We start from the raw sequence: 23,703 nt of genomic DNA, 5'->3' as shown, positions 1-23,703 counted from the left end.
TAAGCCTGCTACAGGCAGTACTTTGAGTCTTTGGCAGTCTGTTTTCCCAGAGAGTAAGACAGTTTCCCAAGGCCTTGTTCAGAGCCTCTCCACAATATCTTGTCATTATGAGCTTCTTTATCCTTCTCAGACCAGTCACTTGCGATGACCTGCGTAAAATGCAGTTGCAAGAAGAAGGAACATGGATTCAACAGCAGTGTCTCATAGGTAATGAAGGTGTGTTTATTTACTCTCTTCCCCAGATAACTCCAAGTGTGAGGAGATTTTTAGGAATAATGAGACGGAGAGGAGGATGACCCACTGACCAACATCCTGTCTGCAGTCTACAAGAAGCTTTTTTTGACCCTCTCAACCATCTTTCTCTGGTCCCATTTATAGATAAAATGGTCAAATTGGTCTTGCTTTTAGGATGCAGCAAACTTGACATTTCAGAGAGACAAGGCAGAATCCTTTTGCACAAGGTGTGACAAATTACCAACCTAGAAACACCTAGGATAAGTATTTTTTTTTTTTGTATTTTTACTGTGTGGTTGTGGTAGGTCTACACTTATTTTGACATTGATTGTAATCTGACTTAAAACGGATTTGGTTTAAACTTTAGTGAGAGTAGAGGGGAAAAAACTAGCTATTCTGATCCTCTGGTTGCTTTAGTACCTTGAAGTGTACTGTTGTGCTGTTGTCTAGTGGACTCGTTTGAATATTTTTACATTTTTTGTGTTATAAGTTGCCAGCATTTCATCGCACAGGTGCATTTAACTCTGCACTGTATAGATGCAGGCACTTAAAATCTTAAATCTCTGTATTATAATTTCTCCACAAATTCCTAGTTTGCTTAATTGTAGTTATCCGAAGATTCCCTGGTTTTCTTGAAGAGCTGTGTTGCTCTTTGTGTCTAAATGTAAGAGTATTCATTCTTTAGACTAAATGTAAGTTGCTCGTAACACTTCAGTAAATCACCTTCAAATCTCTTAGGCTCTACCCCTCTTCAATTCACATTAGCAAACAACTGGAACCATGGATTTGCACTTTCCAACCATGTCTGTAGCCAGCCTGTTTGAAATTGGTATCCTACAACAATGTAGCGATGGTCTCGTGTCTACTGACAGTCACCTACTAACTTTGACACTGTGTGTGAGAGAGATGTAGTTATGTAATGTTAATAGAGGCAAAGCTCTTACACATAATCGTTACAAATAACAAGCAGGTTGTCATTGCCATGAAACACCACACTAAACCAAATTCACGCAGCTTAGACCAAACACATACATCTACATATACTGAAGCGCTTAGGAGTTAAGGCTCATAGGAGTTTACTAGGATAATGGCCCTAGGGCCTTTACAAGCCTAGCCATGTTATATTCGTGTAACCTAATTGACCTTAGTTAGATGGTCATTATTTGCAGCACAAGTCTATGATCAGCACTGACTGCCCCTGCCTATAAGGGACATAGGTGCCACCCCCAGGGTGAATTTATGGTTTCCCATCCAGTTGACTAGGTTGCGCTTGAATAGGGTCATTGAGGAGGAGTTCTTCATGTGAATTGAGAGTTTATTACAGAGCAGCAGCAATCTGTGGGAGATGTGTCTGTCTCTCCAGCATGTTCTGCCAGTGTCACAGGCTAGGTTGAGTTTCCTGGAGCAAGTGACTCTTGTCCCATTTGATTTGCAGATGTGCAGCATTTCCATTAGGGCAGGGTCAGAGATGCCTCTGTAGGGCAGGCACATAAACCACAAGGGTCTGTTAAGTGTAACTGAAGAAACAAGTATCTTCAGCAACCTCACAAACACACAATGCAGACAGCACCCACCATGAAGCATACATCCAAGCTTCACATTGCTTTATTGGCTTTTGACTTGAAACAAGCCACCACACTGTCTGATATCCTAGTTATAGGTGACTCCATAATGAGACACACTGATATGCCACGTAGAGCCACGGTCAGTTGCCTATCAGGTGCCATGATTTGGCACATCATGAAAGCACTGAGGTCCTTGCACTGTAAGTGCATATATGACACAGTCGCTGTCTCAAGTTGATTGCATCCATATATACATGCTCTCTAGACTATATGAAGAGAGCCATGATGGAGTTCTCAGAATATGTGTCTCAGGCAGGTGTGCATTTAGCCTTGAGCAGTGTTTTACCATCATGAAGAGTGATGGCACAATATGAACAAAAGGTAATTGACTTCAACAGTTGGTTTGGCTTCTGGTGTCATTCAAAGGGAGTACTGTACATGCCAGCCTTCGAGGAGATGGCAGACTGTCCTAACTGCTTTGCCAAGGATTGCCTGTACCCATCCCCCTCCAAGGCTTCCATATATTGGTGAAAACCTTATTCACGCCATAACATCTTTTTTTTGGGCAATATAACTAAATAGAATCTGGACAAAATTAAGGTATTGCTGCTCAATGCTAGGAGCCTAAACAAAAAAACTCCATATCAGACAAGCAGTACTTACCCTGTAAAATGTTGATGTATGCATCGCCACAGAGACCTGGTTCAAGACTAGTGAAGGCATTCCTTCGGTGAATGGGTTCAATGCCTATGACTCATACAGACCCAATACATTAAATGAAAGCACTAGAGGTAGAGGGGTGTCTGTATTCCTAAAAAAAAAAAAAAAAACACTCCTCCAGACTTGTTGCACAAGATAATGACCTGGAACACCTCCAAATCCAACTCATCAACAAAACCCATTATCACATTGTAGCTAATTACAGGACCCCCTCTATACCGCTCTCAGCCCATACCTCCTACCTAAGCAGTATAGTCCCTATGTATCAAGCCAAACACCATTCTCCTACGATACTTCAATTTATCCATAAACTGGAACACTTGTAGGTCCTCAAATATGTATGCCTAGGGATTCTGGATTTCATCAATACAGACTCTCTGGACCAGTTAGTCCACACAACAACCAGGACTGATACAATTCTGGACTCTATCCTTACCCATATGGAGCAGCTCTGCTTTTTACCAGTTGTAACCTCCTCCCTGGTCAAATCATAGCAAAAGGCAGAAACATCACAGTAAGACTGAAGCATCCTGCAATACCTCAATGTTCAGAAACTGTGCATAGGGTAATCTACTAAAACTCTGTGATGACCTGGTTAAATTCAAAAGCTCCTTCCACATCAGTGATCCCACAGCCTGTGTGGAATCCTTCACTGCTAAATTCTATACACAAGAAAATAGTTGCATATGTCCTCCTCAGGGAAAAGTACAATGTTAATTTAAAAAAAGTAGTAGAAGCCTAATATAAACAGGCAGTAGTATAAAAGAAGAAAAACTATTTGCATGCAGTAGTAAATCTAGCTCTCAAGAAGATAAAGGCACTCTTGCTAAAATAATCAAGGAACTCTGGATCCTGATCAAATCAACCAAAGCCAGATATGAGGTAAAAATGGCCACCCAGGTGAAAGATAGCCACAAAGCTTTCTTTAACTAGAAATCTCAGAAGCAATGCCCAGCACTGCACTGATAGTAATTGATATCACATATTTGGACTGAAAGGACATAACAAATCTGCCTACAAACAAATTCAACTCTAACGTCACCTCCTACCCTCTTATTCACAGTACAAATACCTGCATCTACACTCCCCAAGTTCTCGAGACCTTCTCCAAGGCCAAGAGCAGTACCTCTGTGAGGCCAGGTAGCATACCAGACTACATTCAAGTTGGCCTGAAACGTGACTTGTTGGACCTCCTACAGACGGTATTTAACATTAGTCTCACAACAGACTTTGTGCTGCAGGGATGGAGGGCAGCCGCAGTCATTCCCTTGCTCAAAGTTGGGGCTTTAACTGACATGGTAATTATGGAACAGTAAGCCTGACCAGCTCATTTGTAAGGCTGTGGAAAGGTTCATTATGGAACTGATATAGGGATATAGGTAACTTGCAGACTATCTATCCCAACACATTTTGCATTGATCAAAAGCTATTTCTGCCTATTTAAACTGTTGGACTTCTTCAAAAAAAATTCACAGAGGCAGTGGACAAGGGTAGAGTTGTGCACTGTGCATATCTGGACCTTGCAAATGTTTTCATCACCATCCCACAGTTAGGCATCATAGATCTGACTTGCTAGATAGCAAATTGTCTCACATATAGAGCCCAGGAAGTAAGGGTGGGTTGCTCTACCTTCTCCAAAAGACTTGACACTAGCAGAGTGCCCCAGGATTCAGTCTTTTGGCCACTCCTGTTTGGCATGTACTTTTCAGAGGTTAAAGATAATGTTAAGGGTTTCTGGTTGACCAAGTTTGCAAATGGCTGCAAACATTGTGCCATCATAAACTTCCCAGAGGACACCAAAATTCTATAGGAGGATCTGTCCCAATATACCGGGTAGTCGGTGTCAAAACCATGGGCTGAAACTAAATGCCACAAAATGTATAATTGTATCTTTTGGCAAGCTTGACTCCCCTTCTGTCACATTCACAACACCCCCCTGAAAAATGCTCTTGTTTGAGATTTGGGAACCTATGTCAGAAATGAGCCATGCTTTGATCACCATTTATCAGCTATTGTAAGGAAATCCCTTTTCATTGCACAGCTTATATGTAAGGGTATGGCATTTAGATCCAGGGACTTAAGTGTTCTGTTGTACTCAGCACTCAGGCCGATCATTGAGTATAATGTCCCATGGGGTATGCACCTGCTCAAACACTTGTCACAATTGGATTGACCACAGCACTTTCTCTCCAAAATTTAGGTCCTACGTCAAGGACTATGCAGACTGACTCAAAGCCTTGTTTCTCTTCTCAGTATCCTGCAGGCTATTGAGAGGCAAACTCTGCTTGTGTATAGAGCCTCAGCAGGCCCTTATTATATCATCATAAACACCTTCTCAAGAGCCCTCAATCTCTTTTGCAGAATTAAATATATACTAGAGGGATAAGTATATATCACAGATGACGCTGCTTCTGTTGAGCATCATTTGCTCCACATAATGCAGTTTACTTCCATTACTCTATTCAGACATAATTTGATTGGATGAATGGATGTGTAATTGCAAATTCCCCCCTGGTTTAGTTCCCCTCATCCTCGTGGAAATAACATAATTAGTAGCACACCATTTTTTCTCCCATCTTTGGATATTTGTATTGCAGCATGTAAGAGCTTATAATGGCATGAGAATGCAGGCTAGGCTTCGTAAAATCCTTGCAGATGAATACCCCAATAAGTGCCTATGAACGTAAGCCTGCTAAGGACTGGAATTGTTGGCCAGAGATAGTTTGACTCTGTCATAGAGGTAGCTGCCTTTAAAAAGGCTATTTTACCTTGGAGCATAGCTATCCATCTCCCTGATGAGGAGCCTGGGGCTTTGGACAGGTTCGGGAATTTGGATTACACTTAAATGTTTTCTTGAGAATTATGGGTCACATAATTGACTGTGGGATGGGTAAGGCTAATCTAACAACAAACAGGGTTGGTTAATTCAAGCACCAAAAGAGAAATTGTTAGCTGCCCATGGGAGCCATTTTAAGCCTAACTTAGTACTTACTTGCCTGTAATATTTGAGAGAGAGCTTTCAGATGGGGTGCAGTAGTCTGTAGACCATTTGCTAAACAGGCAGTTGAAACAAAAATCACAGCTGAACTTTCCTCTTAAACTTCTTCAGAAGACAAGCTTATAAGAATACTGAGGGATTGGCCAGAGCTTTAGATGCTAGTGTAACCGGGTCTGTATTACGTTATCAAATACTCATGTATTCGAAAACGTAATAGTCGACCCCCTAATTGTCGAAAACGTCGAACTTTTCAATGGAGATCTCTGTACAGTGCGGAAATGGAAGTTTTCCATTGTCTGCACTGTATGGCGATCACGGAGTTGGTATATTTAAGTAGCAAGGGGTGAGGGGGGTGCAAGGGGGCTTGCCCCCCTGCTTACAGTTTTAAATGGTTTGTTTGGGTGTGTTTTTGTACTTTATTTTGTTGTTCGACGTTTGACGGCTTCGGCAATTAGGGGTCAACTATTACGTTTTCGAATACATGAGTATTCGATAACGTAATATAGACCCAATGTAACCATATGCCACCATGCCTGTCTCCATTTCTGAGTTCACTGAAGATACCAAGGCAACCTTCTTAAATTCTTCCATTGCTAATTCCATACATTTTTGGTCCAAGTGTGCATATGGAGAATACTTGAGACATAAACTCCTGCCTGTGTTAAATGTCAGACCCCACAACCACCTTTTTCAAGGTTGTAATGAACTCCATACCAGCTTTGGTTCTTGTGTGGCTAGCAGCTCAGTAATGAGGGATTTGGGTGGAACCAGCAGTTTCATGGTGACTCCCTCATGGTTTTCTACCCAGAGGCGGAGGTAATGGAAACAGTACAGGAGTCTTGAGCCTCTTTTTTTTTTGGGGGGGTGGGCAACAGTCTAACCAGTGATGCCTTTTCATCTTTGCTTCCTCTGACTTTCCCACTCTGGATGCAGTTGATGGCTGTTTGTTTCATTATCTGCTTTCATGGCTGTGTGTCACAGGGGACAATGGATAAAGGGCAGCAATTTCTTGGGAATATATAGTTTCATTCCAAACCCCATATTGTTCCTTTACTTGATTTTGCACCCTTTTAAAAATCAGCATCAAGAAGCAAGGTCTTTTTCCTTCTTCAGAAAGAGCCATACACTATTGGAGTTTTCTGTAACAGGAGATTGTAGTGCGTGGAGCATGGTGATTTTTGCTCCAATAGCAGGAAAAAAAAATCAAATCAGTTAATTATTACTGTAGTGCACGAACCAATCTTGAGTACCCCCTACTTAACTTGTTAAGGTAGAGTCTCACACTAAGCAGTCAAATCTGCCAGTAGTGACCAGCAAAGACAGTGGCAGAATAAAAAAAAAACACATTTATTTTTGCCTGCTGTCTGTTCTGATAATGTACGCCTCACTTCCTCTCATAAATGTAGAAATTGGCTAGAATAGCAAGATGTTTCTTAGCATTTTCTGAAGGATATGAAGTTTGAAACTGAAGAGTGTCAATATTTAGTGACTTCAGTCCACAGGGATTTCTCTGAAAACCATATATTTTATATGAGGAACAGACCAAACATACAAGTCAAAAATCTGGACTTTTTGCAAAATTTGGTCATTTGAGAGGTATGACAAGGTGAGTGTAAATATGAAAGATTGTGTTGTACTGCCTTCCTGACTGTGCTTACCAAGTGCTTTACGGCTTCAAAGCCAGAATAACACTTGAGCTTTTTTTCTGTAACTAGAAGTGCATGAAGTAGATAAAGCTCTATGCATGACAAAGAGTTGTGATCGTGTGTGCGGTCATAACCCTAAAATATGTATTCCTGTCATAGACACTAAGATTTGCCTCACGAGCTTTGCTCTCTAGGTGAATTTCTTAGTGTCCATGTCTCAAACGCATAAGTAGGTTATGATCAGTGACCCAGTTGTAATCCACTATATTATAACTGCACTACATATTTTTATTTTACATTTATTTTACATTTGTTGACCGGGCTAGTCTAGCTGGATATATGTCCATTTTCAGTAGAGGCCCGGGGGGAAAAGCCCCAGGTGATAAAAAAAATACAGTTTTAACATACATACAGAGACAGTGACATATACAATCAAGATTATGCTAAAAAGGCTATACATAACAAAAATGTGAGACAAAGGTATATACAGTGAATATGCAGTATGGTACAGAGGTAAGGTACATAAGTTATACTTGATGCACCAAGAGGAATTAAATTCAATATAAAACATATATGTTGATTAACTTCTCTTTTGTATGCAACATTTCTTAAATACATCCTTGATTGATTAACCACAAATTATGTGCACCTGTTTTTGTGTTTTTCTGTTATATGAGTTGTCTGGGCTGAGCCTTAAATTGATCCATTGTAATCCGTGATCTACCCCAGTTAACTGATATCAGTGCATAAGAAAGACAGACTATTGAACCATTTTTGACTTGAGTGACCTAAACCATTTAATTCTTTTGATTCAAAAAAGAAACCTTCTAGATTTTCATGGTACAGTCCATCTTTCATGTTTGTCAGAAGTAGTTTGTTTTTGCTTTTGGACCTCCAAGATGCCTGCCTCCATGTAAAGGTTATGACAAGGTGTTGTAGATGTTTTGACTTCCAAGTAGGAGCCAGTCTTTGCTAGTTCAGGACTTTACCATTTATTCTCACCTCTGCCCCCAGGGTGTTCACCAGAGTCATATTTTATTGTTGCAGCAAACCTGGAGTTGCTAGATGTAAAGGTATCTCCCTACCTGGATGACTGTCTCTTTGACGCTTCTCATTGAGCAGGCTGGCTGGTGTTCAAGAATCACAGAGTATTTCATTCTTTCCAGTGCTCACCATGATCCTCAAAGTCTCAGAGGGAACCGTCTTAGCTACTCACATTCAAAGGCTGCAGTCTGGGCACTGCTCGGCATAAAGCCTGTTTATCCATAGACTGGATTCTTCCTGTTCAGGAATTTGTTCACCATATTCTTTCTCTGCATCAGGTCTTTAGGGATGATGGCAGCATCCATTCCAGCAGTATTCTTCATGAGGTTTTATATGAGAATTCTTTGGATCCTAAAGTGTTCAGTGGTCTTGCATTTTTGATCCTGTGACTCTCCCTATGGATTTCCAAAGTTGGCAGTGCTTATGATTACTACACATTCCAAATATGACAATCGGCAACCCCTTTCTGATCTCTACCCTTCTAATAGACATCAACACATGTTTCAGGGTAGGGTGGGGTGTTGTAAGGGCAGTGCCCAAAGTGTTTTCTTTACAGTCAGATGTCAGTTTGCACATAACTTATGAGATGAAGGTGATCCTCACTGCCCATGACTTTCAGGACATTCTGTGCCAGGGTGTGGTAGCCATCCTTACTAATATTTATTATTTTTATTGTTTACTTTTACTTTTGGCCACCGTCTCCCCTCTCCTATACAACTAATCGCACCTATATTTCCACTCATTGCCTAAAGAACTTCAATGCTGAAACCTTCTCAAATGCACTAAAAAGCACAAACTGGAACCCATTGAAAACTCTTTCCCTAGATAATGCTCTATCCTACTTTAACAAACCTGCTCAACTCCTTTGCTCCTCTAAAAATAAAACGTATAAAAAGTAACCTTGTACCCTGGTTAACCAAAAACACCTTGGCTACTATGCAACTTTGAGACAAAGCCTGGACACATTACCATAAAAATAAAACCACTATTGCCCTAAACAAGTATTAAACACTAAGAAATAGTAAAAAATCTTATTACCTTAAACCACAAAGCCTATTTCTCCACTCTCCAAACCAACCACACCACCAATCCCAAACTATTTTGGAAAAGAATCTCATCTCTCCTCAACCCAGGAAAAAAAGAAAACCCTTGGCCCAACCCAGATGCCTCTGACATGGACTTGGACACCCAATTTAACTGTTTCTTCATAGAGTCCATAAGCAAGCTAACATCCTTCACCAAGACCTCTACAACCCCTCCTCAGTGTGCTCCCTTCCCTTCCTCCCCTAGCATCCCTTGCCCCCAACCTCCACCTTTCTCTATCAATCCCATCTCTATATCCACCATAAAAAAACTTCTCCTAAAATTTAAAACCTGGTTCCAATGCCCCTGATGAAATTCCCTCCTACTTCCTAAAAGTAGCCGCAGAAGCCATTGTTCTCCATATCTGCATACTAATTAATCAGTCTATCTTAGAAAGCCAGGTCCCCCAGCTCTGTAAGAAGGCCTTTGTTATTCCTGTCCATAAAGGTGGCAATAATAATGACATCCCAAACTTTCCCCCTATCGCCATCCTATCCCCTGTTTTTAAGTTACTTGAAAAGTGTGTACACTAACAACTCTTACCCTACCTAATCAATAATCAGCTTCTTACCCCCACACAACTTGGCTTTAGACCAGGTCATAGTACCTCCACTGCCCTCCTAGAAGCAATCAGCAAAGCCCGTGACTCTGGCCACTTTGTATCCACTCTTTTCCTCAACCTCTCTAAGGCATTTGACACTATTTCCCACAACTTCCTTCTCACCGAACTCTCTAAACTTAACCTATCCCCTTCCTCTACCCAGTGGTTCTCAAGCTATCTCACAAACAGGCAACAAGCAGTTAAATGGAAAAAAAGCTACCTCACCCTTCCTTAATACATCCACAGGCGTCCCCCAAGGTTCCATTCTTGGCCTCCTACTATTCAACATATTCATAAATGATTTCTTCCAAGCCATTCCTAACTCCAGTCTCATCCAATATGCCAAAGATTCTACTATAATCTGTTCCTCCCCTTCCATCTCAACTCTTAACAATCTAACACAAGCCGCCTTCTCTTCCACTGAACAGTGGATGCTCGACGGCCATCTAGCTCTTAATGCGACCAAAACAAAATTTGTTATTCAATGCATCCAAAACCGTTTCCCGAGACAAACAATCCTTTATAATTACCAGCAATAGTAATACCCTCTAGAACTAGTCTCTGACACAAAATTACTAGGAATTATCATTGACAAATGACTAACCTTTGATAAGTATCTACAAGCAAATATCAAAAAACCCCATAAAAATAGGTTTGCTTTACCACCACAGTCGCTTTATCTCTCCCACCACCAGGATTACGTTAGCTAATACATAACTCATCCCATCCCTTTTATATGGTGCATCTATCCTAACCAGCCTACAATCTTCCCTCAAAACAAAACTCTCATCTTGTTGTAACAAAATGTCCAAATTTGTGGCAGGTCATGGAGCCTCTTTTCAGCACTGTAATTCCCTTCACCAACTAAGATGGCTAGAATTCGCAAACTTCCTCACATATACCCAGCTCATCCAAGCACGCAAACTCATTCATAACCTGTCTCTCTACCCTCCCTAGCAAATACCTTTGAAATGAATAAACCAGATTGACTTTGAAGATCCAATTACTAAAACCTAATTAAATTGCATAAACCAGCACATCCTGCTGGGAATCAGTTGATGTCCTTCTCTCTTGCACGCCCCTGGAACTCTCTTCCTTCTCCCATCCGCACCATCAGCACTCTCTCCTTGTTTAAAACCTCACTGCGCTCGCACCTTACTTCACAGTGGAAATGCTCTTGCTCTCATCCAACCTAATTCTACCACACTTTCTTCCTAACTTTCCAAACTTTGTTGCCTGTCACTACCTCCTAAAGTTTTACATCCCTTGGGACATATTCGACCAATGACTAAAAAATGACCTCATTGTAATTACCTAAAAAAAAAATACTACTTACTGAATTAACCTGATGTAATTCTCCTAATGAAAATCTTTTTTTATTTCTATATTATGTAACATCTATTTAAATTGTGCAATATGAGTTTGTACTGTACAAAATATTTATTTAACATTTAATTGAAATGTATATTATGTATTTGTGCTCTTTCTGTATTATGTATTTGTATTTCTCTGGAGCTTTTCTCCCAGGACTCCATTGAAAATGGGCTCCTTGTAGCCCAATGGACTATCCTGGAAAACAAACTGCAAATAAATAAATTAATAAATGAGTGACTCTTACCCTGTCAGAAGTGCAGAGTCTGGTCTATAAGTGGGAGATGGGGTTCTTGCTGCAGTGTTTTTTTGTCTCCTGGACCAGCACCAATTGCCATATCTTCTTTTTTCTAGTCCCTCATCAAGGAATATCCCAGGAATGCAGTCATCTAGAAATGGCCCGCTAGCTTTTCACCATTTCCTTTAACCCTTTGAATCAGGCTGGAATCGATCAAGTGTAATCCAAAGTCTTTTCTCCTAGCCCCATTTTTGACCTTGACAAATCTAGTTCCCCTTGCTTGGGTGTCATCTGCTGTAGAAACCTCTCCACCTTTGTCCCTTCAGAACCTTACTGTCCCATTCCCATAACTTTGGCAAGTCCTAGCTGGCTCTCCACTTCCTGTGTCTTACCACATATTTGCTTCAGTTTCTGTAATAGCCTGAAATCCTGCCAACCCTTCCACAGTAGTCTGACTGTACATGAAATACAAATGCTGGAAAAACTTACAAAAGTAAATGGACACTACCATATAAACCTCCTAGAAGGGCCTAGATTATTTTACTGCTTCAGTACCAACAGTCCTGGATTCCTTTTATCTCATGGTTTTGATGCATGTTTTGGCTATTCTGTTAAGGTGCATTGTGCTGTTATTTTTGATTTCAATCAAAACACCAGTTCTGTGCCTGTAACTGTTTTGAAGGTGTGCAGGACCTTTCTGAAGGGTGTTTTCTTTGAGGCCTTCCTCTCAATCCCCTTTTTTCATGGGTCCTTTATTTTTGGTCTCAAAAAACTATGTTTCCTACATTTGAACTGGATTCTGCAACAGAGTTAAGATATCTAGCCTGGAAAACTCTTCTCTTGCAGCACTCATTTCAGCCTCAAGAGTTTCAGAATTATAGGCATTTTGTACATAGCCATCTTTGATGCCTAAGGTTGTTGTATCTTTCAGCTTTTCCCAGTTAGGGGTCGCCACAATGGAACTCCGGTCCGCTAATGTTTGGCAGTAGATTTTTACGTACTGAGTTGCCAGCTCTGACGCACAACCTTCAACGAAGGTACACCCATTCACGCATGTCTCCACACAGAAGACGCTTTAGCTGAAAATCTTAAGGTAGTCATTGAATTTAATCTCCACCAGTCAACTCATCTGTCTACATCTTTTCCAGTTATTCCAACAGAGGTGGATTTTTATTTATTTACTTGACATTTGTTGGTCAGAAAGTCGGACTGGGACATACTATACCCATTTTCAGTGGAAGCCAGAGGAGAAAAGCTCCATTTCTTTAAAAAAAAATACACATACAGTGAACATAACATCAAGTGTTATAATTTCAAAAAGAAATTTAGAAAGTCATAATACAAACATTGGAAGTTGATGAGACATTTAAGTGTCGGTGCAAAGTATTAAACCCAATATGATAAAGAATGTATACATACATACATTTCAAGGGGTCTATGTTCACCCATCAGAAAAAAATTATATTGAACGGCAAATAATCAAATGTTAAACAGCGAAAGTTTAATGTACTAAAAAAACTTAACAGTGAAAAATAATTCATCGAATGGCCATAGCTGGCCAACATCATAAACATAACCAACCAAGGTGGGAGGCTGCATCCCCCACCCCAACTATATATAGTAACTACAGCATTGCACTACAGTGGTGAATGGGGCATATTTTAAAAAAAAGCTTCCTTCACTTACCGTATGCTTTGTGATATTCCTGGTTGTTGGCCAGCTATGGCCATTTGATGAATTATTTTTTGTTGAGCTTTTTCGGTACATTAAACTTTGGCTGTTTAATGTCCGATTATTAGTTGTTCACTGTAATTTTTTTTTCAATGCACAAACATAGACCCCATTTTCAAGCACAGGGATTTATGCCCTTCTAGCCTGCCAATATACCAAAACAGTTGTTCTCCATAATAAATGTCCAGGTTGTTCTTAAAAATATCTAAACTAGTGCTTGCTTTAATGTAATTTTAGTGCTCTGAGAGAACAGCTGATGCATGGAACACAGAACCAGTCAGTACACTTCTCATTCCTATAGAATTTTCTACATAGGTTGTCTGATTTGCTACTACTTTTTGATAACCTCAAACATTCCCAGAGGTAGTTGTCTCTAAATGCCCTATATACCTGAATAAGATCTCCTCTTAAATATCTATAAAAGACACTGAAAAAGTTCAGATATTTTAGTGTTTCATAATAACTTAAATTTTCACATCCATGGATGCCCTTGGTATATTTCCGCTGTACTCCTTCCAGTTTACTCATAGGTGTTTACTAGGCTAACTACCACAAGGGCCTTTTTAAGCCTAGCCATGCAGCCCAGATCTCTGACAAGTTCTGATGGACTTAAGTGTAAGCATGGGCCTGGGAGATGAACCATTTACAGGTTATCTGTGTCCATTAGAGACATAGGTGCCAAACCAGGGATGGATTTCCGGTTTCCCATTCAGTTGTCCAAGTTGCACTTGAATTGGGTTAGGGAAGAACTCTGCTTCACATGGATGGGGACCCTGTTCCATAGACAGGGTAGTCTCTGGGATACATATCTATCTCTCCAGCAGGTCCAATTTATATCACAGGCAAGGTTTAAGTCTTTAGAATGGGTAATTCTGGTGCTGTTTGCTTTGTGGATATGCAGGAGGTCTGTCAGAGTGGGGTCTGACAATGACCTGTTTGCCAGGCATAGATCTCCCCCAAAAGCCTATAGAAGACCGAATGCAGGGATAGGGCCTTGAGATGGTCTGCATAGGACATTTTACTTATGCAGTGTATTCTTTTAGTGAGGAACCTCTGTGGACGTTCCAGTTGTTGGATTTGCCTGGTTAGGTGCATACCAAAGGGGGCATTGTACTCAATGATAGGTCTGATGAATGCAGAATACAGTGGAACAATGACTTCCTTGGACTTGGATGTCATAGCTTTGTTTAGAAGTTGTGCAAGATAAAATGATTTCCTCACTACTGTAGAAATGTGATAGTCAAAGGCTAGATTACTGTCTGTGTGTCCCCAGGTCCCTGACTATTGAGTCAACTCTACGTGGTGTATTGTCAGTATGATAGTTACCAGGGATAGATGACTTCCCAAAGAATACTATTATGCATTTCTTGGCATTTAGTTTTAGTCCATGGCTCTGACCCTCCTGGAGCATTTATGTCAGTGTGAGATTCAAAGACAGCTGCTAATTTGCAATCATCTGGAAATTTAGTCAGCCAGAGACTGCTGACATTGGCCTTGACTTCTGAGAAGTAAATGCCATAAAGGAGGGGTCCAAGGACTGATCCCACTAGGGACTCCTCTTGTGACTGGCCTCTTTGTAGAGGTCAACTCCCCAATTCTGACTTCCTTTGTCCTGTCTGTGAGCCAGTTGGCTATCCACTGGGTGACATACGGGTTTGTACCTTACCTCTTGAGTTTGTCAACAATGCCTGAGTGGGGTATTGTGTCAAATGCCTTGGCCAGGTTAAGGTAGGCAGTGTGAATGATTTTACTCTCATTCACTGGTTTGGTGACCTTCTCAAAAAATCCCACCAGGTTGAGAAGGCATGATCTGCCCTTGACGAAACCAAACTGGATTGGGTCCAGTGTCTGGAGGTTTACTGCATCTCTGTAGATCATCTCCATAATTCTTTCCATGGCTTTATATATAAGACTAGTAAGACTTATGGGTCTGTACATAGCCCACCTTTGTGCAGAGGGATTACTGTTGCCTTTCTCCATTCATGAGGCACAACTTCTGTTTGGAGGCTACAATTAAATAGTAATTCCTGAGGCCTTCGTAGGTCATGTTCATGCTATTTAGAAGGCATCCTGAGATATTATCTGGGTTCATTGATGCAGTGTTCTTGGTCTTAGAGAGCATAGAGAGCATTAAAGACCTGAGCCCTAGTGATAGTAGGGGGAGTTGTATTTGATGATATTTCCTGAAGGAAGGTTGAGGGGGAGAGAGGGGTAAAGTTGGAGATAAATTTATCAGTCAGGTTTGCTACATCTCCTGGCTCAGTAAAGGTGGCTCCACTTACAATGAGCCCTACACACAATTGTGTATTGCCTTTGAGGTTGCAGACCTACCTGAAGAATGCTTTTTGGTTGTCCTTGCCTGGGACACCAAACTTGCCTCAAATTTGCTTTGGTAGACTTTGTCTTCTGCATTGTTTGTTTAATTTGATGAGAGTGCTTTTATCCTGCTGGGTGCTGTACCACCTCACTTTTGCCATGATTTTCTTCTGCCTGTTATACAGCGTGTTGATTTTGTGATTCCACCAGAGTGGCTTGTTTTTTGAGTTAGTTCTGTACTTCTTCCTGGTGGATACAGCTGCCTCTGTGCAGCTATTAACATGCTTGCACAGCTTGTCATGCTTGTTTTCTTATAAGGTCTCCATATCGATACTCCATACTCAAGTTTGGGTCTAATGTAATTAAACATTGTTCATTTCTGATTTCCTAGACTATAAATCTTTTATACTACACATGTAACTATCATTAACCAATTTTGTTGATATGATTAGAAACACTCAAAGCTGGATCTACCCATATACCAACTTCCTTAAATGAATCTACAGTTTTAATCTCTGTGTGCTGTATTAAATATTCACCTTTCAGTTTGTCTCCCAAGTCTCACAAGCTTAATTTTGGATGTATTTATCAGCATATTATTTTCCTGTGCCCAAATAGTCAATTTAGTCAAGTTCTTCTGCAGACATGTGTTATCTGTAACACATGTAATCAGTTTACCCTATTTCAGGTCATATGCATACAGACTGTAGACATAGATCCTAAACAGGTAGAAAGTATTAACAGTATGTTGTAGTAATAATCATTAACTGTATTAATTTGCATTGTTTACAAGTTTATAATGAAAAAGTATTTATTTTCACAACAGAGAAGAAATTTTGAATGGGGCAGTCCTAAAATAGTATAGTTTGAGGTGAAGAAGATGATGGGAACAGAAACATTTGGAAGAAAAGAGCATAAATTAGGGGGTGAGGTTTTGTGAGGTAGTTAGCATGGGATGGAGCAGGAACAGAGCTAGGATTTTGATAGGTGTTCTTTGGGCATGTGTTCAAAAGCACGAAGGTTAGGAGTGGATTTGATGTTCAGAGGAATGGCATTCTATTTTTTGGCAACTGAGCATGAGTAAAGGCTGTGTCTGAGGTTTGTAGATGTTCAATAGTTTGCCAGTGGATCTACGTGACCTATTTGGGTGATAGGATTATATTACTGCACTTAAAGCTAGGCAGTCATTTGGTTGGTGCACTATTTTGTGGATGATGGTGAGTTGAGAGAAGATGAGGGAGTTTTGTAGTTCGAACCAGTTTAGAGATTTAACGGTGGAACAATAGTGAGTGCAGTATTTGTTGTCAGAGGCAAATTTGGCCACTTTGTTGTAGCATGCAACCAGTTTTGATAGGATTGATGCTTGTAAATTAGTAAGAATAGGGCCCCATACAATAGCAAAGGGAGAAAGCAGGTATTAGCAAAAGTGATTCTTGTGGCTTTTGTAAGGAAATACATGATTATAGAGCATAACCAGTTTGATGTTTTTTTTAAATACTTTGTTGTACCTGGAGGTCAAATTTTAGGTCATTTGTCTATTATAACTCCAGGGACCCTAGTGTGAGATACTACTTCAGTCTGGCTGCTGTTAATGGAATGAATTTTAAAGTTGTCTTTTACATAGTATCTTGAAAAGAATAGAACTGATTTAGTTCTTTGGGGGTTTAAGGGTAGTTGAGATTTATGAAGCCAGGTTTCCATAGAGGTGAAAGCATTATTAGTGGTTTGGATCTGTTTGGTGATGGTTTTGACAGTACATGTGAGGGTACTTGACTCATCTGGGTACTGTGTGTTGCTGGCTTGGTTGATGGTAGGAGTGTAGGTCCTTTATAAAAATATTGAAAAGGAGAGGTCCTAGGATTGAGCCTTGGGTTACACCTGTATTGACTGGGAGGTAGGGAGATGGGTCTTAATGTGTCAAGAGGCAAAACACTACCTGATAAGTAGCTGTTAAAACCATTTTAGAGTAGACAGAGAGCTAGACCAAGAGCAGACATTTGATGAAAGAGTTTAGTGTGGGAAACTATGTCAAAAGCTTCGGAAAGGTCCAGGCATATAGAAGAAACGAGTAGTCCAGAGTCTCTGTAGGTGTTAATAGTATCAAGGAAGGATATTAGAACTGTAGTAGTGCTATGAGCAGGGGGCGGCCATGGTGGTGCAGCGGTTAGTATTGCCGCCTCACAGCAAGAGGTTCTCTGGTTCGCTCCTCGGCTGGGGTGCCTTCTGTGCGGAGTCTGCATGTCCTCCCTGTGGTTGCATGGGTTTCCTCCGGGTGCTCCGATTTCCTCCCACATCCCAAAGACGTGCTGTAGTTGGATTGGACACTCTAAACTGGCCCTAAGTGTGAGTGCGTTGGTGTGTGTGTGTGTGCCTTCTGTGGAAGGTTGGGTGCCGGGCTGGCAACTCGACATCATAAAAACTCCACTGCCAATCATGAGCGGACAGGTGATCCGCTGTGGCGATGCCCAACTGGGAAAAGCCGAAAGAAGTGGTGCTATGAGTAGGGCAGAAAGCATGTTGTGTGTGTGTGTTAGTAGTTTGTGTTTTAAGAGGGAGTAAATAAGCTGTTTATGGAAGCATTTTTCAAGGATTTTGGAGAGGGGTGAGAATATAGTGATGGGATGGAAGTTAGATATTTCAACAGTACTTCCACCTTTATGCAGTTAGTAAGATATGAGACTTTATCTAGCTGGTAGGTGAGTAGACTTCCTGTAGAGATCTGTTAGGACAGGTACAGGGTATGTTCTTGCATCAGTGGCTATTTTACGATATTCAGGGAGGAGATTGTAGCGGTACAGCATGCTTTCAGTTTTAGTAGTAGAATTTTGTGGTGGATGTTAGTAAGCTATTTATGATAGATTTGCTTGGGTAATGCTGCTGTTGGTTGTGTGCTTGAGGTGGGTGTGTGGGTTTGTTAATGTTGGGTGAGAGTGGAGCCTGAGTGTTTATGCTTCTTATTTACGCCTATGTTTGTGATGGAGAGTAGTAGTTGAATTGGTGTCTAGTGGGGAAAGACTGTTTTCCTGAGTTTGCTGATGGGTTTGATATGGATTCAGTAAAAGTAAGTATTGGCAGAGGTAGCAGTCTCTAGAGAAGAGTGATTCAGAGTGGTGCTTGAGTGTTATTTTTGTGCCAGGGGTTTATTAGCTTCTGGATTGAGGACCAGAAATTTTTTGGGGTTGTTTGACCACCTCCAGTAAAATCATGCAACGTATTGCTTTTTGTCATAGTTTCTGTTTTTTAGCTGTGTTTCACAGTTGTGTGTAATGTTGCAGATTGGGGGTATTTTTAATCTATGTTTTCCATGCCTTATCTCTATTTTCATGATGTCTTGGTTTGAATTGATAGTGATGAGAACTGGGTTTTTTTGACTTGCTTGGTGTGGGATGGGGCATGCCTGTATAGGATATTTAGAAATGCGGAGTTGAAAGCATCATCTGCAACATCTAAGGAGTGATTTTAAATTAGACAAACTGATTTTAGGTTGCTTATGAAAAGCTCTTTGCCAGATTTCTTGAGATAGCGAGTTGCGTTTTGTTGTTTGGGTTTGTAGGGGGCGTTACAGTGGGTATAAGCAGGTAGGTGATTGAGTCTGGGTAGATACCAGTAGCTGAGAATTTATCAGAATCCGATACCAAAATCCAATCTATAAAAGAGAGCCTTTACCTTTGTTTTTGTTCCATCTATTGGGTGTGTTAACCAGTTATGTGAGATCATAAAGGTTAATGCAGGAGGTGAGGTAGGGGGAAGAGAGATGTAGCCAGTCAATATTGACGTCACCAAGTGTAATCTTTTCCACCGTGATTGTGTTTGCTAACCAAGAGAGAATATCTTTGAGAATTGGGATGTTGTTTCCGGGGGGGGGGGATAGATAATGGCTATTTTGCTGTTAAGTTTAAGAAGGATTTTAAGTATTTCAGCGTTATGGAATTGAGGTATGTTTTGAAAATAGGAACTTAAGCTATAGTGGTTTGGTTGAAGGTGGGCTATGCTTTCTCCTCCTTTTATGGAGTCTGTCATTTTGAATAGTACTGTAACTGGGTGGGAAGATTTCAGTGGCTGCAACATGAAGTTTCAGTAATGGTTAGGACACCAGCGTTGTATTGAGATAGCCATAGCCATACATGTATTTCAGTAATTTATTTAGGTAGACTGCAGATATTGAGTGAGGCAAGTGTTTTGAGAGTTTTTGGAGGTGTTTTTGGTGGAGGATTTGGTTTACGCTAGATGAGGTGGCTATGGTGGTATTGGGATTGTCAGTATTCAGGGGGGATATGGTAGCTGGGCCTGGGCTAGGGTGGATGTCACCTCTGAATGCATTGTTGTTGAAGTAACTTTTTTTTTGGCTTTTATGGATGGATGATAGGTGGTGATATATTTTATACTTAAAATATCAGTTTGGAGATGAGTAGAAGAGTTTGGAAGATATGTTGTCATAACTGTTTATGATGGTGACTGGGAGAGTTGATAAAGGGATGTCACTGCATGTTTTAGGGTGATGTGATAATTTGTGATATAAGTAAAGAGAAGTAGTATAATAAGTGTATATTGTATCATGTTGTAGGCTAGGGACTATATTGAGGAAAAGGAGAGGGGGGTCTAGAGTGAGTGTAATGAAGGGGTTAATGACACTGGGTAATTAAGGTCAAGGTTTGGTTAGATGTATAGTGTTCAGGGGAGGGAGTATCTGTAAGTGTATCTGTAGAGTAAGTGGAGGTGGGTGGTAATTAGGTATAGGGTGGTGGAGCTGAGCATGTTTTTCTGTAGAAAGGTGTGTGTTCCAGGAACAGTCTATGAAAAGGTTTCCTTTGGAAATGGAGGTTCCTTCAAGTATCATTAAAGTGCCAAGTAAAGAAATATGGGTTAGTTTGCTGTCAGTAATTTTCTTTAGCTTGTATGTTCCAGTGAATAAAACAAAATAATGTGCACTTGTTTACATATAGATCAGCACTGGCCATTGCAGTTAGGAGCTGGATATGGACAAGCTATACTATGGCAGATCCTGAATGGCGAATATTTGTGTCTAGTTCACATTGTAGTAAGCCGGCAATATCGAAAGTTCAGAGCATCGCGCAGGTAAATGGAAATCTCAGTAAGGGGGAGATTTCCGTTTACCTCAATGTAGTGCAGTCTCGGAGGTGCTATATTTAAGTAAGGGGATGTGGGTGTGTAGGAGGGCTTGCCCCCCTGCCTACGCTAGTTATTTTTTTTTACGTTATTCGATATTTTACTACTTCTATCAATAAAGTTCGACCTTTATTGATTCGATGATGTAAAATTTCGATAACATGATATAGATGCGAATATCTGATATTTCATGCTTTGACAGGCAATTCTGTAGTGAACTGACAAAATCTGTTCTGGACAAAAATCAGTTTGTTTATATATCTTTTTCTGAAAAGTGATGCAGTATATAAGATTACTTTAGCCAAGTTGTTAACATATTCGTATCAAGTTCTGTAATGAAAAGTGCAATATAACACTCGCAGTCTAACTGTAGGGTACATTGTGCATGAGCAATGGCCATCTCTTGGGTGGTGTTCTACAGTGGTGCAACCTGGGATATTATTAAGGTAGTTGCAGCTGTATGGACTTCACCGAATACTTTTGCAAGACACTAAATTCTGGATGTGATAGTTTCATATTTTCCTTTGGGTTTCATTAGTCAGGAGTGTATTCTCATGAATGAGGCTACCCAGGAAGATGAACATGGAATCTTGCCCTGCTGTTGCAGAGGATGGACATGCTTGTATCAGATATATAAAAGCAAATATATATGTAGTTACTGTAATGATAGATTTGGATGAGAAGGTGCATCCTTGGTGACATAACTGCCCACATATATCCCCTGATTTTGCTGACTTGGTCTATAGTTATGTTTTATGTATCCGTCTGCTGGGCATGGTGTACCAGATTTCTGCAGGCGATCTTCACATGATAAATTATTGGTATAAGGAGAGGGGATTAGAAGTCTAGGGAGGTTTTCGATGCTGAGCTACCTAATGTTGTGTTACTGATAGTACAGATCTATCATTTTGGTAAGTATGCAACTTTCATGTAGTAGAGTGTTCCATGTGAAGAGGCTGTTCATAAAACCAGTATATTAATGTATTACATTGCAACACTAGGCAGTCTGTTCATATTTGTAATCAGGTGGTGATACATCAGAAAAGAAAGCAGTGCTGCCAGTGATTTGCTTCCGGTCTCAATACCACTGTATTAGCATAATTTATTGCTGGGCATGCTGTAGTAATAGTTGGGTTTGATGTTTCTCTGTTTAATTTGTGCCTTAATATTGTTCCTTTGCTCTTAAACCTCAGCTTTGCACTACAGTGCTACATTAAAAAGTAATCTTTATCTTCACACAGTGCACTTCACTTCATCTGCAAGTGACTTGAGCCGCTGCAAGCATGACAGAATTTTGGCTGATTTCTGCACCTGGAGAGAAAACATGCCAGCAGACATGGGACAAACTGAATGCTGCAACTATAAGAAACAACAATCTGTCATCTAACTTCAAATTTTCTATTCCTGATCTTAAGGTTGGTATTGCATGCACATATCTGATGTTTAGAGTGTAAGGTGATGATGCTAAAGCACTTCAGTGTGTGTTTTCAATCAGAATATTATGCATGTCATTTTATATTTAAAAGTCATTTTAAAGGTGCAAAGCAACATGTTGTTTTTGTATAAAAAAGGTTGTTTCCTACCCCTTTACAAACAGCATGTTTTTAAAAGTTTCTTCTGAATGTGGAAGACAAAAGAGTATTTACAGCATTAATATTCACTGGTGGGCAGGAGGCACTTAAATCACCTTGGGTTCTGGTTCCAATTATGCTGGATTAACATAGGGTAAGCAATTGTAACTTAGGTATGTAATTGCCAACCTCTTAAGAGTTTGGCAAAAAAATAAGGATTAGTTCCAAATGGCTGCAGTGGCAGTAATGCAACAGGTAGCATACTCTTTGCTGCAGAAGGCTGTAAGTTCAATTCTCACACTGGATAGATTGATTGCTAACACCACAGTGCCGCATAAGGGGGGGTGCTGCACTTCCAAGTGTGCCTTTCTTTGGATGTGACATTAAAGTGAGGCTCTATCTGCATGAGTTGGTGGTAGCTCATGTGGATACAGAAGATCCCATCTGCTGTACCTATCGAAAAGAGTAGCGAGGTTCCCTGATGTCCTGGCCAAATTTCCCGTCGTAATATAAATACCATCTCTAGTCTCCCCTGAAAAGAGGCTACTAGACTAGTGGGACTGACCCAGTCTGTAGATGATGATTCTTCTTCTTTTGGCTGTTCCATTCGGGGTCACCACAGCGGATCATCTGTTTCCATTCTTCCTGTCCTCTGCATCTTGCTGTGTCACACCAGCCACCTGCATATTCCCTTTCACCAACATCCGTAAAGCTTATCTCAGGCCTTCCTCTTTTCCTCTTACCTGGGAGCTCAATTGTTAGCATCCTTTTCCCAATATACCTAGCATCCCTCCTCACCACATGTCCAAACCAACGCAGTCTTGCCTCTCTGGCTTTCTCTCCAAACCATCCAACCTGAGCTGACCCACTAATATACTGATTCCTAATCTTGTCCATCCTCGTCACACCCAGTTCAAATCTTAACATCTTTAACTCTACTACCTCCAGCTCTGACACCTGCCTTTTTGTCAATGCCACCATCTCCAACCCGTATAACATAGCTGGTCTCACTACCCTCTTTTAGACCTTCCCTTTCACTCTTACTGGTACCGGTCTGTCACAAATCACTCCTGACACTCTTCTCCACCCACTCCGCCCTGCCTGTAATCTCTTCATCTCTTTTCCACACTCACCATTACTCTGTACTCTCCATCTCTTTTCCACACTCGCCATTACTTTGAAGTGTCGATCCCAAGTATTTAAATTCATCCCCTTCACAAACTCTACTCTCTGCATCCTCACCATTCCTCTAGCCACCCTCTCATTTACACACATCTATTCTGTCTTAGTCCTGCTGACCTTCATTCTTCTCTCTAAAGCATATGTCCACCTCAGGGTCTACTCATCCTGCTCCCTACTCTCACTACAGATCACGTCATTGGCAAACATCATAGTCCACGGGGACTCCTGTCTGATCTCATCTGTCAACCTGTCCATTACCATTGCAAATGAGAAGGG

At 40.7% G+C, this 23,703-nt stretch overlaps 1 protein-coding gene across 1 annotated transcript in view; it reads left to right on the top strand.

The window, feature by feature from the left end:
* Positions 1-23,703, top strand: part of ATP6V1C1 (ATPase H+ transporting V1 subunit C1) — a 1,077,102-nt gene that overhangs the window by 265,460 nt on the left and 787,939 nt on the right. The window contains exon 2 of the mRNA XM_044065676.1: positions 21,916-22,089. Coding sequence (XP_043921611.1) covers positions 21,958-22,089 — 132 coding nt within the window. The 5' untranslated portion in view covers positions 21,916-21,957. The remainder of the gene's footprint in view (positions 1-21,915; positions 22,090-23,703) is intronic.

The sequence above is a fragment of the Protopterus annectens genome, chromosome 3.part0, assembly GCF_019279795.1.
Source record: "Protopterus annectens isolate FY-2018-M chromosome 3.part0, PAN1.0, whole genome shotgun sequence".
In the NCBI taxonomy this organism is placed as follows: Eukaryota; Metazoa; Chordata; order Ceratodontiformes; family Protopteridae; genus Protopterus; species Protopterus annectens.
The sequence above is the reverse complement of the archived record's forward strand: the minus strand, read 5'-3'. Positions and strand labels throughout refer to the sequence as shown.